Source organism: Chiloscyllium punctatum, chromosome 2 (genome assembly GCF_047496795.1).
Source record: "Chiloscyllium punctatum isolate Juve2018m chromosome 2, sChiPun1.3, whole genome shotgun sequence".
NCBI lineage: Eukaryota > Metazoa > Chordata > Chondrichthyes > Orectolobiformes > Hemiscylliidae > Chiloscyllium > Chiloscyllium punctatum.
Window position 1 is genome coordinate 146,088,394 of NC_092740.1, and position 18,200 is coordinate 146,106,593.

An 18,200-nucleotide genomic window follows, 5' to 3' on the forward strand; every position below is an offset into this window, starting at 1 on the left:
TATATTCTCCAGTGTGAAATCCAGCATCCCGTTTTGCCTTGTATGGGCCTGCATTTCTTAACAGAACAACTTTGTAGCATCTGGCCACAAACAACACCTCCTTTTGATTTGCTTCATTTTTAAAGCGATGAGCTGTGAATGCACCGAACATGGTGGAACCGGGCGCTGAGATCATGCTTCTGAGAACTGCAGTGGGGGAAACAGGTTGTAAAGTGACCGGGGGCTTGGTGGCGGATGTCTCGGCGTGTGAAACGCTATGTGATTTTCTACGAATTTCAAACCACTGTTATTTTGCTTATTTGAAAATTAATTCAACAGGTCTGCTCAGCAGCCTGTTCGCCAATACCAATTAAAGCAGCCCGTGGCTTGTGTTGTGATGGTTGAGTTCAGCGGACTGTGTTTAGCGTTGCCTGCTCTCCACTCAGCACATCCCATCACCACCCGCCCCTGCTCCCCCCCCCCCCACCCCCGCCCCTCTACACCGCTCCTTTAAAACATTAAAGCCGGTTATAGATAATCGTTTATTTTGCAAGAAAGAAGTTATTCAATGAAACTCAATCCCGAGCTTCCAAAATTGGAATGCCTTCTAAGGGCTCAGCTCCGTAAACGCTGGCGTTTATAGGGTAGTTTTCCCTTTTGTTTTGCTATTTAGGATAACACAGTCACTTGCACTCCGGCTGCAGTGGCCGGGCACTCTATCACCAGGGTGCTTGCTCTCAATGGCAACATGGAAAAAAAATTTAAAAGAAACAAGAACGAATAGGACCTCGAACAGGTTTACTCCAAGGGAAAAGAAAGCAGGCCGCATTTAACCTCAAGTGTTCTTCGACGTCTGAATCTGAAATTTCTCACATAATTCACGAGGAATCACTGAAAACAAAGAGTGGGTTCCTGTGCCCTTCAGTCCCTGACAGATTAACTGACCCCTCCGCCCTTCCCCAGTTCAGCTTGCGAAAGAATCCTGCCCAGTTATTGATCATAAAGGGCTCCAGTTGCCGAAGTTGACACCAGAATGAATTTGTGCCATTCTGGGACATTAACTGCTTTTCCTGTCTGTGACCCGTGAAATAATCTATATCATTGTTTACCTTCAGCTTCCGAGCTGACAGATGACAGGGTCGAAATCCTTTGTACCAGCACGTGCGAGCCACACTTGTTCGGTATGGCCTGGCCTGTTTTAAAATGCTGCCTTTGTTAATTAGTTGCCTTTCTGGTGATGAACTTTACATTGTCTGCCTGTATATTCATGTCAAATAAACCATCCAGACTGTGTGCCATCCGCTATTTATAGACACGTACACACAACAGTTGAAACGGTGCAGAAGTTCAAGGGGCTGCGCTTCCTGGGTCAAAAAAAACACTCGAAAGCAACTTAGCACAATTACAAGTTACAGTCACCGCATTGTTGTTAGACTCTGGTCTTTGCTTAAAACTTTAGAGAAAAAAAGCACCAATATTTCCAAACGATACATTCACGCTTAAGGAGCAGCTTTTGAAAGTGTCCACTTAACAGGACAAATGCCTTTTGAATAGACCCCAGTCGAGTTTTACAATGATAGCTTTTAAATATGCTCCGAAAAGAGCCTCTTTGTGATTTAGAGCCTCACAAGACGCATAGGAGATCAATTCCTATTAGAAGGTTTAGGATGGTGGGCTGGGGGGCTTGTGGGGGCGGTGGTGGTGGGGGGGGGGGGGGAGGTTAGTGAGAAAAAACATAGACCTCACATCTCTGTCAGACTGGACTCACTGGGCTACGGACTGGCACGTTTCCGGTTCAGAAAACGTACAGCAGGAATGTCCTCCAGAGGTTGCAAGGTGCAAAGCCATGTACCGAAGGGAGGCCCTGTTCAGCGCAGGAGATGGCCCAAACAGCAGCAAAGAAATTGGCAGCAGTTGCTTAAGATAGAAACGTATTGAACTTCCCCTCACCCCATCAAAGAGTGCAATTTCACTTTCTGCACCTGCAAGATGAAAACCGCCAGAATAGGGCGGAGAGATGAACAGAGAGGGAGAAGTGCAGTGTCCTTCAAGTGCAAATTATAAATTGTTCTCTCCCGTTTTGAATCGTTGTTTTAATCACAGAGAGCTTCACATTTACTACAGTGAAGCAAAGCGAGAGTAAAGTCAGACTTGTGGACTGCACCAATATGTTGAGAGTTGGCGTTTTCAGCACAGCTCTGTTCTTCGTGGATTGACAACAATCACTTTTTTACCCACCTCATTCACAGATAATTTCAAGCGCCGTCTGAATGTCTCCCTTAAATCAATGGCCTGATACGTTTCATGATGTAGAAAGATTAGATTTGCCAGGTCACAAGTGTCAGTCACTGTCAGGCTACAGGAAAACACAAGAGTAAGCTAGACCTTTAGTAGTACGCTGTGTATTATACAAGGAGAATCGATAGATGTATTATCTTCCGTCACAATTCTCTCCATAATTCATCCTCTGTATCTGTTCCACTGAATCCCAATATGAAATATTGTAAATAGAAGGTGACTGATACCACAGTAGATCAGAGATCTAACATCAGACCTATAGAGTGCAGTGATTCTAGCGGCATGCAAAAGTGACACAACGTACCATTCACATCGTGCATCCTGTGTAGATTTGAGTGAAGTTACAGGACTGCCAGTGCCAAGATACACGGTCAAATCAGAGTGACCACCCACTTGAAAAAAGACTTTTGTAATTTTCTCTGATAAAGTTGTGATGATTTCATTGTACGCAATATTATAAATTTGTTGGGAGATAATATCGTGCCAGGAAAAAATAAACCAGTGTCAACAGGCATGATTCCAAACCTCGGACGGAATTCTGAAATTGCCAGTAATAATTCTATTTTGGACTACATTTAGTCGGCAGCATCCGATTTCCTACTTTGATATTGGGATTATTTTAATGAAAATAAAGCTTCTTCTGAATTTCACGGACGATTTTTCTGCTAAAGAACATTACAGAAAGGAATGATAGGATACACTCATTAGACAATGTTGGCCATATTTGTCAAGTAACCTCATTCGGACTTGATAATTACTCAAATAATAATCTGTGCTTTGATTCAGTTATAGTATCATGTCAGTAAATGCGGATGTGCAAATAACAACAAACATCACATTTAAAACCAAATATGATACATTTGTGGTCGCTCTGTGACTAACGAATTCGGCAACATTAGTTATTGAAACTTAAAACACTGCTTCTGCACAGTATTTACATTTCATATTACTGTACTCGGCCCAATCATTGAACTTAACAATTTTCTTCAACCAACTCAAAATTATTGTGACTCGGCTGGTTGACATAGTTGTTTAGTCCCAGTGATACCACTCTATTTGACCTTTATACCATTAACTGGAGGTGTAAGTAGCAAAAAGTTCCTTGCATTAGGGTTCGGAATCCATCCCCAAAATAATAACGCTATCTAACTAATAATACTAACTTCAGAGACAATCAGTTAAAACCAAATTAATGATGAACAATTATTAAAGACGTGGGAATGTAATTATTGGGTAAACATTATATGGTCAAATAGCGAATAGAAATGGAAGATAAATGTGAGAAATGGACTTCGAAGAATAGGTAATGTCCGAGGGAATGAGGAGAGGAAGTGGTGCTGGAAAAGGAGAAAGTGACAAGCAATAGTTTGCGATTTAGTGCCCTCTGTCGAACGTTCCAGTGTGTAACTCTGCACAAACACTGTAATCTTCACTTGGATCTCGTTCTGCCCTTCACCACTAAGACTGCTCTGAACACTTGCACATTTTAAAACACAAAATTCGACAAGACCCGTTCGATCCGTGAATCCAAACTGGAAGCGCAAGTGGAGTAAGAATAATCCCTTTCAATTTGCAGGATGTTGACTGCCAAAGTTGCGCTTAGACTAAAACAAGTCCAGTTTAGCGGGGAGAACGACAGTAGCTTCCTTCCTTGAGCAGAGTATATTAAAATAAGTTTCTAAGGCGCCGCATCGGGAAATGGTACCTGTATAGCCCAGATCATAGTTCGAGGTTGCAGTTACGCTACAGACACTTGCTCAGACCGGCATGTTTACAGAAAAAAAAACTTCCAGTCTTCAGACCCCAGTTATACCGCACCTGGAGGCGGCTTTAGGAACAGGTTGGGGGGAGGGGAGTGGTGGGTGTTTGACCACAGAGATCGAACTTTACTCTACGGGGAACTCATTTTAATACCACACGAGGGCACTGAGAATTACAGTGCTGTATTAAGGGCCAATGATAAATTTGTAAAGTTTCATAGTGTCCTAAATTGGTCGTGTGCACTTTTAAGATGTGGCTTTCTATTGTGCTGTATGTGCCTAATTTACTTGAGAGGGCCTCACGACTTTTACTTTAGTAGAAATGTGTGGTTTACATATCAAAAAAGAGGCTGAGTGTCTTCCCTCTTGAAATAATAGGGTGACCTAAAACAGGGATTTTTTTTTAAAATCTGAAATATTTACTAGAGGGATACAGAGAAAATGTTTCCTTACGTGGGAAACAGCTTAACAAGAGGTCAGTAATATAACATAGTGACCGAGAAATCCAATAGGGAATTCAAATTAAACTTTTTTAACCTGAGTGTTGACAGTATTAAATTCGGTACCACAGGGAGTGGGTAAAGCGAAAAGCATGGGTGCATGTAAGGGGAAAATAGACAAGCAAATGATGGCCAGGGGAATAGAAGGTCACCATGATGCATGTAGATGAGAAAAGACAGGAGAATAAGCACAAGCATGAACTGGTTTTGTGTCATCGATCCCAGAAATCGGACATAGCACGTAACAAGGTGGAGATCAGATAACTACTGTGGAGAGATAAACGGAGGTTACTTCTCACGTGTATATAATTCTGCCACCCAGCCCCAGTTGTTGTTTTCTTCACTTGTCCAATTTCCACTCCTTTTGACACAGCGACATCAACTTTCTGTCTTTTAATCTCTCCCACCCTGCACTCCTTTCCCTCCTTTCCCTCCCCGCCCCTTTCCACTTGCTGGAAAGCGTTTAACTTTGATGAAAGGTTATGGACCTGAAACATTAACTCGGGTTTTGACTCCACAGATACTACCAAATCCACGGAAGTTTTCCGTCATTTTCTGTTTTCATTTCAGATGTACAGCATCTGCAGTTTTGTTTTTGACTTGGTTTAGTGGAGTCGGTAGTCGCTGTAACTCCTGAGTTATCCTTTAACTGACACTAGTTCCCAGCCAATGCCGAAAGCGATAACATAAATTGCTACCTCTGCTTCGTCTGATTTCATTACTCAACTGGCGATGTACGTACACGAAGCCGTTATTGGAGTCACGTTATACTGGAAGATGACTGAAATTGTTCTATCCATTTGTTCAAATAAGACAAGTCGTATGACAAACAAAATAAGTCTTCCTCGAGTTCATGCGGGCAGCTTTGGAAACACAAATCGGTGTGACGCCCTTCATTGGCTTGGTTTTCTCAGTAAAATTGTACCTTTTGTGAACTCCAACAATAATGAAACATTGCTGTTTAGACGCAGTAAAAATGCAACCTGTGATTATGAATGTTAAGAATTGCCATAGGTTTCAGGTTAGACAGTACGAAGTGCAGTAGCTTAACTAATGGAGCCGTGTGGCAGAGGGTGGATGTTTAGTACTTGAATTCAGTTTTAAATTATAAAAAAAGTGCAATGTAATCAAAAGGCGTAACAGTATATAATAAAACCCCAATTGATTTGCTAATGTTCTTCAAAAGGAAGCTTGTAGCCCTGCGCTATATAACACGGTGCCAGCGCCACATTACAATGCTTGACGCTAAATTGTTCTTTGGAGTGACTAAGAGAGCCATTCTATTGTTATGGCAGCAATAAATTTCGGCCTTGTCATGAGAATGTGTGTAAAAAAAAACTAACTCCCCCAAAGCAGATATCTTAACAAGTGATTCCTGCATTGACCCTTCAGGAACATATCTAACCCCAAGCTTCTGGCGCTTTTATTTAGAGAGGAAAATGGTACCATACTGACAGCACTGGCTGTTCTTTCTGCCTGCTCACTTCTTACCGACCTTTCGCCGTGGCTATCCTCTAGCACCGTCTTGCCATGAAGCCCACATTGTTTTCCGGGTTAAATGTCATCTCGTGAATTTCTCCGTATACCTGAATTTCTCGCTAAAGCTCCCTTTTGCTAACAGTTCTGCCTAGCCTTCAGAAACAACATCTTGACTAGGCTCCTCTTGTTAGCTTGGGCTCCATTGTGTGAATCCCTTGTAGTTAGCAACTCTCCAATAAACCGAGATTTGTGGAATTTCTCCCATTGTGTTTCGAGGGCAGTCAGATGTCTATGTGGAGTTTGCACATTCTCCCCATCTCTGGGTTTCCTCCAAGTTCCCCGATTTCCTCACACAATCCAAATATGTGCAGGTTAGGTGAATTGGCCATGCTAAATTGCCCATAGTCTTGAGTTGTGTAGGTTTGGTGCTTTAGTCAGGGGTAAATGTAGAGTGGTATGAGACTGGGTCTGGGTGGGTTACTCTTCGGAGGGTCAATGTAGACTTGTTGGGCCAAATGGCCTGTTTCCACACTGTAGGGATTCTATTCTATTCTAAGCTAATAAGTAAGTCTCTCTCCTGTTGGGGCTGAGATGTGTCAGTGAAAGGTGGAACGACCTATGTTTCATTTTAACATGACGCCCCGTAAATATCCAACATTATCTAAAATGCTTATTCATGGGAAATGATCAGTTATCGTCTAGTTCATGAGGTTACCTGGTTAGTGATCATTCTGCGGTTTGAGAGTGTGTTCACGACAACGTAGCGGAGGTGAGAGGAAACACAAAGTTCATAAATATTGTTTCAATTTCTGCCAAATTAAATAATTATTTTCGACCTGGCACTTGACTTTTTTTTTGTTTTTGTACAAATGTTTTCCAAAATATGAAAAGGTCAGGGATGTTAGAAAAACATTGATTGGCGTCCTTGCCTTTAATAAAGAGTTGATTTCTGCACTGTTTGAATTGGACCAGGAGGATGTCTAGGAATTTTCAGAGCCTTCTAAATTTGCATCGTTGCAAGAATGCCCTAGGAAGTTATGATCAATAAAGTAATTTCCTTCAAATGAGAGATACAAATAAGAAGTACAACTAAAACATCATTTGGCTTCTCCATCCATTAGATCAAACAGGTCTTGGAACACCTGAGTCACTACTTGACACAGCGCGGCCCCACTTAGGACTGCCGGAGAAAGTCCAGCCAGTAAAGACTGGAATCGTTCCTCGAAAGTGGAGTCGCAGACTGGCGAAGAAAGCGTCTGTTACACTTGCCTTTATTTGTCAGTGTGTTGAGTAAAGGAGAAAGTGAGGACTGCAGATGCTGGAGAGTCAGAGTTGATAAAGCGTGGCTCTGGGTAAAGCACAGCCGGTCAGGCAGCATCCGAGGAGCGAGAGAGTCAATGTTTCGGGCATAAGCCTTCTTCAGGAGTTTGGCCACTTTTAGGATATTTCTGGTCAGTTCTGGTCTCTCTACTATGAGAAAGATGTAGAGAAAGGGTTCAGAAAAGGTTTATAAGGGTGTTGCCGGATCTGGAGGGTTTGAGCTATAGAGGGAGCCTGAGTAGGCTGGGGCTTTTTTTTCCTCAGGAGCGTCGGAGGCCGATGGCTGACCTTATGGAGGTTTATTAAAACAATGAGGGGCATGGATAGGGTGAATAGACAAGGTCTTTTTTTCCCCAGGGTAAGGAAGTCTAAAACTAGGGACCATACATTTAAGGTGAGAGGCGAAAGATTTAAAAGGGACGTAAGGGGCACGTAGAGGGTGGCGCGTGTATGGAAGGAGCTACTAAAGGAAGTGGTAGAGGCTGGTACAATTACAACATTTAAAAGTCATCTGGATGGATGCATGAATAAGAAAGATTTAGAGAGATATGGGTCGAATGTTGGCAAATGGGACTAGGTTATTTTAGGATATCTGGTCGGTATGGGTGAATTGGACCGAAGGGTCTGTGCTATATTTCTGTGCTGTACATCTCTATGACAATGACAATGATGAAGACCCCACTGGTAGTTCCTAAGCGGTCTGGACCTATGGTGGGTATCTTTGGCTTGACCTTAGGGGAGGCCTGGGAGTTTATCCTGCCCCCTCCCCGGTATGTATTATTTAGCAAAGAACATGAGCATAGTGAACAAGTGAGAAGCTGCCTGTTTTTATATTGGGATGGGGCGACCGAACAAGGAATTTCTGCCAGAAAAAGCAGGTCTTGGTTAGTTTTTGTTGCTATACAGGGGATGGAGAACATTACCCATTATCCTTTGACACCGATATATCATTATCATCACCGGGCTTATAATACAGGAACATCAACATTGCAGAAACGACTGGGCTGCTGTTGAACGGATCTTTCTAGTGTCGTTCCACGAAGAGTTTACAACAGTAAACCTCTTCAGAGTGTAGATAGAAAATAAAACTAGAAAAAGGTGCTCTTTAATAGTCCCAGTTAAATGCACAGGAGAACAGGTTAATGAACAACGTTTCATACACATTTTGTTTTAAGATCATTTGTGAGCTTGTTGGAAGAATTCGAAAATGGCATTTCACCACATGAAATAGTTGTTTGCTTCGGTAAATCTGTATCCAATGGTAGAGAAAGATTCCTCAATCCTTCAAAAAGTATAACTTCCGAGAAGTTCAAATTATCAGTGTCTGAGACAATATTTCGCCCCGAGAGGATACGCGTTACTTACGTCAGGTAACTCTTAGACAGGAAACTGCGAACTTGCTGATGTGAAAACAAAGTCGTATCTGAGCAAACGTTTGGGTTCTTCCGCAGGTGAAAGCTAAACAGAGTGGTTCCCTGGCAGCTCTGAAATGAAATGAGGGCGGCACCAGGGAATTGAAATTTCTTGAAACCTAGGTTCGGAAACACTGGGAAACACTAGACGAAGGAGAAGTTACTGATTTGTACTCGTAGATCTGCAGTTGCTGAGCGCTTGGACTCAAAGTGTCTCGCCAAAGGCATTTTATTCGGATTTAAGAAGTGCGTCCAACTAACATTTGTCCTCAGCTCAGCTCAGCTCGAAAATTCACATCCTTAATAAATCCAATCAGACATATCCAAGACGCCATGGAACCTTGTCGTCAGACCAAGTCTCTGCTCTTTTAATATTTCCTTTAGCCAAAGCTTTCCGTTGAAATAAAACAATTCGGATATGGATTTTCCCCTTTTTGTTAAGATCAATACTCCCAAGTTTATTAGAAATATAGAAAAAAAAATTAAGAATAGTTACAAACAGGGTATTATAAACACTGTCGTGAAAGTTTGATGTTATTGATTAAATCACGACTAGCCACGAGATTAGCAGTGATATTTTAAGTCTGTCATAAACATTGTTATAAAATGCAAACAATTGCTGAACTGTATTACCCTGTATCTATGGTCATTTCAATATATATAGAAAACAGTTTATACTAAAAAGGATGAATTAATGGCATTTGGAATCCAAAGTAAATTCTGATGTGGAATTTTAAATGTGTTTTAATTGTGATATTTGGCGAATTTAACTTTTAAAACTCTTTACTAATTGCTGATATTTTGAATAAAATAGCGAGCGTTCTTTTTATATATTTCTGGAAGACAAACGCGTCTCGGAGGTCACTTGATTAAATATTAGTGTTGATGTGGTATTGCAGTCTATTTGAATTGCTGAATATCGCTCATATAACCATTATCGAATGTTAAATAGTCGCGGAGGTTTACTATGTTATTGATTTGTATCAATTGTCAATGAGAATTGATAAGTGGCTTCTATGCAAATAGAGTGTGAACTCAAAACCAGAAAGTGTGTCCGTGCGTGTGCGCGCAAATATGTGTATAGTGGGTATGCGGGTCAGCACTTTGAAGTCGTAGAGAGAAAGAAAAAAGCTTTAAACAACCGGATGGTCTCCTAGAACAGATAGAGATTTAACAATGAAAGTAAGACGAAATGACCTTGCCCTTTAAGATATGACTGACCACAATTACAATTAATTAATCCTATGCATGCGATCACTGAGATTCTTTTAAATTAACAATGAGAGATCCATTGGTTCAAGGGTCAACCCGTGGTGGACAGATTTTGTCTAATTATTTCAACATTGAAATGACGAGGTTAACAGTTTCTCATCATCCGACAAGTATTTGAGCTCAATTAGTAATACACATTTAGCACACTTTTATTTAACCCATTTCCCTAAACAGCAGTACTAAATAATATGTAAATTCAATTTCAATGATCAAATTGTGAACATTTGATACTTGTTAACTGACCAAAAATCGCTTTGGCTGCAGGACCGTTAAACGCTGCAGCTAACCTGTCCTAAAATAACGTAAAACCCTTAAGGTTCTCTATGCATGGTCAACATATACTAAAATACAAGTCGACTCTTCATTATTAACAACCCTGCTTTTGGTCTTACCCAAGAACTGTTTTGTTAAACAATTTACCAATATCTTAATTTTGTTGTACTGTAATGTATGCCCCAACCAGCTAATATCTTTCATTGATTGGTGTCAACATCTGCATTTAAAACTGATATTTGCACTCAAGTTTGACGCTATATTGTGATACAGGCTCTTTAAGTTACAGTCAAAAGTAAAGGATTTATTTATATAGTCAAAAAGTCGAAGGACTTTCTTTGAAAAAAATTATTGTCTAAAATTATTCAAATGAAAAATTAAATTCGTTTTTGAACATGTGAATGAATTCCTTGAATAAAGAAGCCCGTCTCTAGAGTTTAGCAGAATGAGCCAATCGAGGTATTGCATGAACTAACCAATTAACAAGGAGACTGCCTCTTCCTTACAGAAGACTTTCGGATGATTGGTTAATGCTCAAACGGACCTGCCAATGATTGGCCGCCTTTCACAGACGGGGGCGGATCATGCGTGAATGACGAATACCTCGACCAGGTATTGGCTCACCAGCAGAGCCCTTAAGCGTGGTTGGCTGCTGACGAGGAGGGCCACTCACTGATTGGCCAGTGCTGTTGTGATTGCCAGCGACTGGGGCTGAGCGGCGGGCGGAGCCTGGGGCGACTCACCGCGGGCTCAGCCACATTTAAACACTATGGAGGAGAGTGAGCGCCACTGAATACAGAGCAGGGGGCCAGCGCACTCCGGGGAAACGGGAAACCCGCCTTCACACACACACAGCGGACAAATTGCATAGGAAAACGCCAAAAAAAGCTGGAATTCATAAAGGAATTTTTTTTCCGGTTTCGAACGATTTCGAAGTTAAAATTCACTGCTGTCACTGGGTAGCAATTGGATCTCTTTTTTGGGGGCAATGAATTGCATTTGTCAAACTTAACTTTTACGTTCCTTGCACAATCCGTCCGAAACCTTGTGGATCACAAAGACATAGGACCTGCAATTAGTGGCTGGCATCGAGACCTTCTTCTGGGTTTGCGTGGGGTGATGTTCACCCCTCTTTTGTTTTTGGGAGTATAGGTGAAGGGGTTAAATCCAGACCAGGAAATCGAGGTGTTCTCCGAGTTGAAGACCGGCTGCGCCTTTTCATGGAAATCCACTGTAAGCACGACCCGTTTGCAGCAATGCATAGTAAGTAGGCAGCTCCTTCCCTGGCTTGTCTGGCGGTTCCTAGTGAGCGATAGTGTGTAGAGAGTGCTGGGAGACCCGGATCCACAAGCTGGTGATCAGATACTCCTGGACCCGGAGCAATGCGAAGTCTTTGAAAGGGACTCTTTTTTTTTAACTGAAACGCACGATCGAGGCACACGTGCACGGTTCATTTTAATATCACCTCCGGGTTTCCCGAATTAAAAAAAGAAAACGGGTTAATACAAAGATTTCTTAATTCTCACAGTTATATCGAAAGCGACAGCACAGTTGGAATATTATCTTAAAGGCTTGTACTTTTTTGCTACCAAAGGGCATGTGATACAGTTGCTTTCTAAGCATCGTTAGTAAAAGTCAGCCGCATCAAGAGACGAATCATTAAAATTCGTGAACAAAACAAAATAATCTAGTTCCCAGTAATTTGCTAGCGAGCATTAACCTGCAGATTAAATAAAGTCGGCGTGTAACTGTATGATTTTGCTTTCTCCGATTGCAATTACTTTTGTGCTTAACCGGTGAAGATTAAGTTGATGTGAAGCAGTGAAAGTCCGTTCTGAAGGTTGTGGACCACGGAAAAATCTCCAGCACGTTAGTTTCGCTTGACAGAGTTGGCTGGGACTTGTCCATTTGGTCGGCGTTATATGAAATGACACATTCTATCACGGTGTGTTAAGAGTTATTATACCTACTGCTTGTAAACAGATGCTTTATCAACTCGAACTAATCATATTGTAGAGAGGGAACTAAACACACTTTAGGAATCGCACCTCGTTGACCAGGTTTACTTGGTACAAAAGCAGGCAGGATTTTTTTCTGCCGCTGTATCGATTTAAGATTGTTGCTATACAGTGATGTGGAGTAAAGCGCACACACAAAGTTCCAGATCGAATCAAATATTATCGATTTTAGGAAAACCGTTCAAAGTCGGGCGATTGTTACAATTCTATTCCGCATTTATCCGCTCCCAGTAAACTTATTCGCGGAAGTAAATGGCAGTAGCTTTCGCTTTGGAAAGTGGACCAAAATCTCAAAATCAAACTTGGGAAATTTAAATGGATCCGGCGTGAAATCTGATGGCATCTATATATTTAAACAAAACCAAATGATCTTATAGTCGCGATCCCTTCTTGTTCCATCGGGTGAAATCAAATGCCAATTCAGTAGAGAAAAAAAGGAAGTAGTGTGTCATTTCTGACTCATTAGCAAAACGTTGATTTCACTTAATGCTGAAAACAGTGAAAGGGACAGTGGAAGAGGTTAATTAGCCCGCGGCGCCGATTACCCCTTTATTCCAGGTATTAGACTGCTCCCGTTTTAACTTTCGTCCCCCTTGGCTGAAACAGATTCATAAAAAAAATTGAAGCAGGCCGATTTTCTCAAACACACCCAGGTACTGAAGTGTAGAATTGCTTAACCGATCTACATTCATCAATACTTGTCATAGTGAGGGAAGGGTGTTGTTTTATTTTGAATGTGGATTCCATTTGCTTTGAATGCAATTTGGAGCCATGTTAGAGAAAAGAAAAACGCTCTAATTTTGTGTTATGATTTTCCATTCACTTTCCCATTGGTTTTCTTGAAAGACTTGCAGAAATTTATCATCGCATTAGGATTGAAAAAATGCGTTTTTCTTGGACAGATAACTCACAAACTGTCCCAAAAAGTCTAGCAAACCTCTAAAAATTCTCTTAGATTCGGTTTGAGAATTGAACCCTTTGCAGTCCTGCAGCCGATTACTCAATAGGAACATGTCCTGGTCTCATAAGGTTGTGAGTGCGACTAAAATCCGTCCGCAGATCTCCGAACGACCACTCTTTTTTTTAACACATGAAGCTGAACTGTCACCGAAAGGGGCTCATTTTCTGTTCCGAATTCAGTAGACCACTTTCGCTTTCAGTAAACGACTGGTGTGTCTGTAATTCGCAGCAACAACCATTCTGTTTTGTCTTTAAAAGCTGTAAACTGAAGCCAGTGTGGGTCCATATTGTAGACATCTCACAATACACTGGGGTATAAAATCCTCGTTCCTTGCCGGAGGTCCAGTTGCTGGCGGAGAGCGTGTGGCTGTGATCTGCTGATATGAAAAGTGTACCAGGAAGCTGCGGGCTCCCTGTCTTCCTGTGCAGTCTAATGCTGGGCCTATGTTTGAACACTGTTCCCCTCTTTTAAACATTGTCTTGTGTCCTCACTCTCCTGATCTCCCCACTCTCCAATGTGCCTGCAATGTCTTCCCACCCCATGTCTCCCCCTCCCCCATCTTTCCATGCAAGTAGACAGCTACTTAGTGCAAGGGTGGCGGGGGGTGGGGGGGTAGGTTGGATTGCTGCTGATGAGGGTGGGGGATGGGGGAGGTCACTCCTTCTCCTGCCCATGTTTCTGCTTGGGCCCTGTGTGCGGCCACTAGACTCGAGCTGGGAAATGCAGACTCGGTATTGGAAATCTACTGTAGAGCCTGCAGTCTTTCTTTTCTCTTGTCTTGTATGTTGTATACAGGGCACGGCGGGGTGAATCAGCTCGGAGGGGTCTTTGTCAATGGTCGTCCTCTCCCCGATGTTGTCCGGCAGCGGATCGTCGAGCTGGCCCATCAAGGGGTGAGACCGTGTGACATCTCCAGGCAACTCCGGGTGAGCCACGGCTGTGTCAGCAAGATCCTGGGCAGGTAAGAACCAGGAGGGAAAGGAAAATATCAGGCCAGACTCACTGGAACAACAACTGGAACAGCAAACTAACCCATTACAAATCCACAGCAATGACTTTGACATTGGCTATAATAAGCGAATGTAAACTCACACAGAGTCATTACGTTGAGTTTCAAAGCCAAAATTTCGAGTAGATTTCAAAACGCCCGAAATAAATCAAAATTGACAGTGCAGACTGGAAAGCATTGATCATGAGACTGTGTGATAGCGCCTCATGCTAATATTGGAAACAATCTTAGAGGCAAGTGAGTGATAATGGGAAATAGTGTTAGAGGCAAGAGAATCGGTAGTAATTCAAACCTAGCATTGCAGATATGAGGAGCAGAAATAATCCAAGAGCGACATATCCCAGACAAAGCCTTTCCTGCAGGTAATCCATCAGAAGGGATATGACAACAAGGTAATCCTTAAATTAAGAAAATCAGATATCAGAGAATAGCAGAAAACGATTCACTAAAATCCCAGCTAATAAAAGGCACGCATAATGCAGAAAACATCCTTAGGTTATAATAAAGGAAAATAATCCTTTAATGTATGTGGCCCCTTCCGGTACAAGCAGTAAACACCTGCTAGGTACATAGATAAACACTGAGAAAACCAGTGACTATAGACACTGCTGCAGTTTCAGCGTCGGTGTCTATCAGGATTTTTTTTTAGCGGTTAGAGTTTTCTACTTCGTATCTGGGCACTTGGCACATTCTACCCCTCCTGACCTCAAATATCAGCCCTGACCGCTGTCATGACGTTCTACCAACCAGTGTCCACACAGAGTACGGACAAGGGCAACAAAAAAGTTTCAGAGCCGTGTATCTGCAAAGCTAGACTTGGATGAGACATCACACGTATACACAGATTTTTATCTGGGCTGTCTGCAGTGGGTCCCAACTGCACTAACATGAAACTGCGTCAAATGTAAATATCTTTACACATGTATAGGTGGTACCCAGCCCCATGTGAACACTAACAAGCTAAACAATGCATATTTGCATCAAGAAAAAGGAAGCTCTCACGTACAGATCCACAACCGAGAGGGGTCAATCTAACAAGGCCCTTTCTAATTTTTTTTTACACACTGGCTCTCTCTCGGTTTAATTAGATACATTCAATTCATATTTCAAATTTTTCTGTGATGTCGCATCTTGTCACGGAAGATCATCCACTTTGCGCGTAAAAATGACTTAATTCCTTTGGAAATTAACCGCTTTACAAACTGTGTTACAAAATAAAACAGTCAGAACTGACTGTTAAAAATAGGAGGTATAATCATCATACAGAGTTGGCCGTATGACTATTGTAGAAGCTGTGAGGGACTGGGAGATTTTGATTGATGAAACCCTTTTTATTGGATTATAACCATAGGATTTATAATAGCTATGATATGTGCCTGAACATTAGGGTACACAGGGGCGTTATTGCCCGTGTCGATTACATATATCAAAACACAGGCAGGAAATGAACTTTTTATTGAGTGTTGAACCAGGGAACATGTAAAAAGTTTTTTAAAAATTGAATTTAGTGAAACCTTCTTTCTCAATACAACTGGAGACGTTTCATGTTATTTCCGGGTATTCTCCGTGTTCCTGCTCTTTAGATGAGGACTCAGCCCTACACAGTGTGTCCCAGGCTGTGTTTGGATTTGCTTTACCGCGGCCGAGCACAATTTTAAGGAAGGCAGGCCTGATCCAATAGCCGCTCGCTACATTTCTCTACAATGTGAAGCACCGCACAAGGAGACGTGTTCTTTTCTGTCCCAACAAAATAAACCGGGATAACCCTTCTCAGTCCCCGTGTCGGCTTAAAATTAATGGGCACAGCAGAGATTTGACAGCTGGCTGTTTGGGTTCAAAAACGCAATATGTTTTGGTCATAAAATGGCTAAATTTTAGACAAAATAAACGAAATATTATCGAAATCTGCACCCGTCGTTTTTGGAAGTCATGGCAGTTGATAAATCGCGCTGGGTCCAAACTACAATCGCAGATCAGAGTCGGGATAATTAATCACACATAGTGAAGGCGTTAGTTTCTGTTCCTATTTAAACCAGGTTCCAATGTCCCACTATACCGTCAGGCCTTTTTGTACATTTTCCTTTTTCTCTTATTATTAGTTTACAATTGGTGAAAAGTTAGTTCAATTGCATATGTCTTATTTGACCCTCATGTCACGTTTGAAAGTTGGGCAAACGAATAACGAAACGCCTTCTTAACACGAAGGTTCCTAGTCACAGTAGAATGCTGTGATTCTGTTAGTATGGTCTCAGGGAACGTTTAAGCACACAGGCGCTAGAATAAATTCCAATTACATTGACAAATCATTACAACATCGCAATAGCTATGACCTCCCTTACATTTCCTACTGGCTTCATTTAAGTTATTAATTTCAATGAACCTGTCACGACTTCAGAAAAGCTGTCTTTACTAATTAATTTAATAATTAACTAATAGTCACCGATTGCCTTCGGTGTTAATAAAAACCTGACATGTTTGTAGCCACATTTCATGGTTCATCTGCAAAAGTAATCCGTTTGGACAAAACCTCGGCCAGTGCCCTGATTTTCCCGGCGCTAACTTCTACCGCTCGGACTCAGCAATAATACTGAGCTCAGATTAGTCTCCCGCGGCAGTCGTAGGTTTAAGAGAAGGCAGGAAAGAAACGTAAAGAGAAACAAAAAAAAAATCCAGTTTATGTAGAGAAGGGCGGTCGGAGAGTTGTGAAGCAGGGATTAACATTCTGGTCCCCACTGACTGAGCTTTCAACACGTCTAGCAGATCACGGCCACCAGTCCCTCTGTGTTCCCCGCATTTCTGTCCAACAGAGAGAGTCATGATGCTGTTATTGCAGTCAAATTCCCTCCACTGAAAAGGATCGGTAAACTGCATTGATATGTCACAAAAACAAGAGCAGTGAGTGCTTTTGCTTCTTAGGTGTCTCTTTAGGCGGACACATCATTTGAAATTAAACGCTAATTGCTCTTCCATCCGAAATCTCTGCTGATTTATTGATCTCGTTCCCGCGTGAAGGGCACAGTGGTAAGCAGCTTAACAGTGCAAAACCGCTCTCGCCATGTAAAGCTTAATTTTTCTAAAAAAAAACTCCTCACTTTGCTTGGGACACCCAGCAGTTTTGCTGCAAATCTCACTACGTCGTTGGGTGTCTAACGCGTTTATTTATTTATTTTCAAGCTGAGGGCTTCCCAAAGATCATTTCAGTCCGAATTATCATGCTTGCCAGCCATAGGTCACTCACTCAGCGCTAATTTGTTTCATTTTGGGATCTGTCAGTGGGTTGGGAGTTTCAAAAGATCCCGCCTCCACCCCCAACCTCCCGTTACATAGCAGGGGGCTCAGTTCATTTCCTTCATTGTCGACGGTTTGCAAACAGTAAGGCAGAAGCCAATATGCACAAGTGAAATACCGGGGATACTGGAAACACTCAGGAGGCCAGACAGCATTTGTGGAGCGATAAACAGCTAATATTTCAGCTTCTGATGAAAGGTCATCGGTCTGAAACGTTAACTCTGTTTCTCTCTCTAATGCTGCCAGACCGGCTAAGTATTTCCATCATTTTCTGTTTAATACCGAACTCCCTTTGCATTGCTTCAGAGATAATAGACCTCACCTTGAACATTGAGAACGGGAAGAAAAGCTTGGAAAAATAAGGCCAGAGAGGTAAAGACAAAAAAAAAAGAGATGGGAGAGGCCATTAGAGTGAGGAAAGCCAAGGATGATCGAAACAAATGAGGCGAGAAAAGGTCCAGCCAATGTTTAACCCCAGTTTGGAACGGGGCAAAGCTTTTTTTAACTCTCTGTCAGAAATGATGTCCTGTGCTGTTTTGCTGGACTCTCCCGGTTCCAAATCTCGTCCAGATTTGTATGCTCAGCCGTAGTGTTAGGTGAAGGGGTAAATGTAGGGGAATGGGCCTGGGTG

General features: G+C 42.0%; 1 protein-coding gene across 6 annotated transcripts in view; it reads left to right on the forward strand.

Annotated features, from left to right (window-relative positions):
* pax5 (paired box 5) overlaps nucleotides 1-18,200 on the forward strand; it is a 217,224-nt gene that overhangs the window by 2,635 nt on the left and 196,389 nt on the right. For 2 of the 6 annotated variants that reach the window (XM_072589672.1, XM_072589680.1), the window contains exons 1-2: nucleotides 10,954-11,556; nucleotides 14,068-14,233. In XM_072589672.1, coding sequence (XP_072445773.1) covers nucleotides 11,514-11,556; nucleotides 14,068-14,233 — 209 coding nt within the window. In that variant the 5' untranslated portion in view covers nucleotides 10,954-11,513. Of the gene's footprint in view, nucleotides 1-10,953; nucleotides 11,557-14,067; nucleotides 14,234-18,200 lie in introns of those variants that run through there. The other 4 variants (XM_072589664.1, XM_072589644.1, XM_072589635.1 and 1 more) reach the window with 3 other exon arrangements.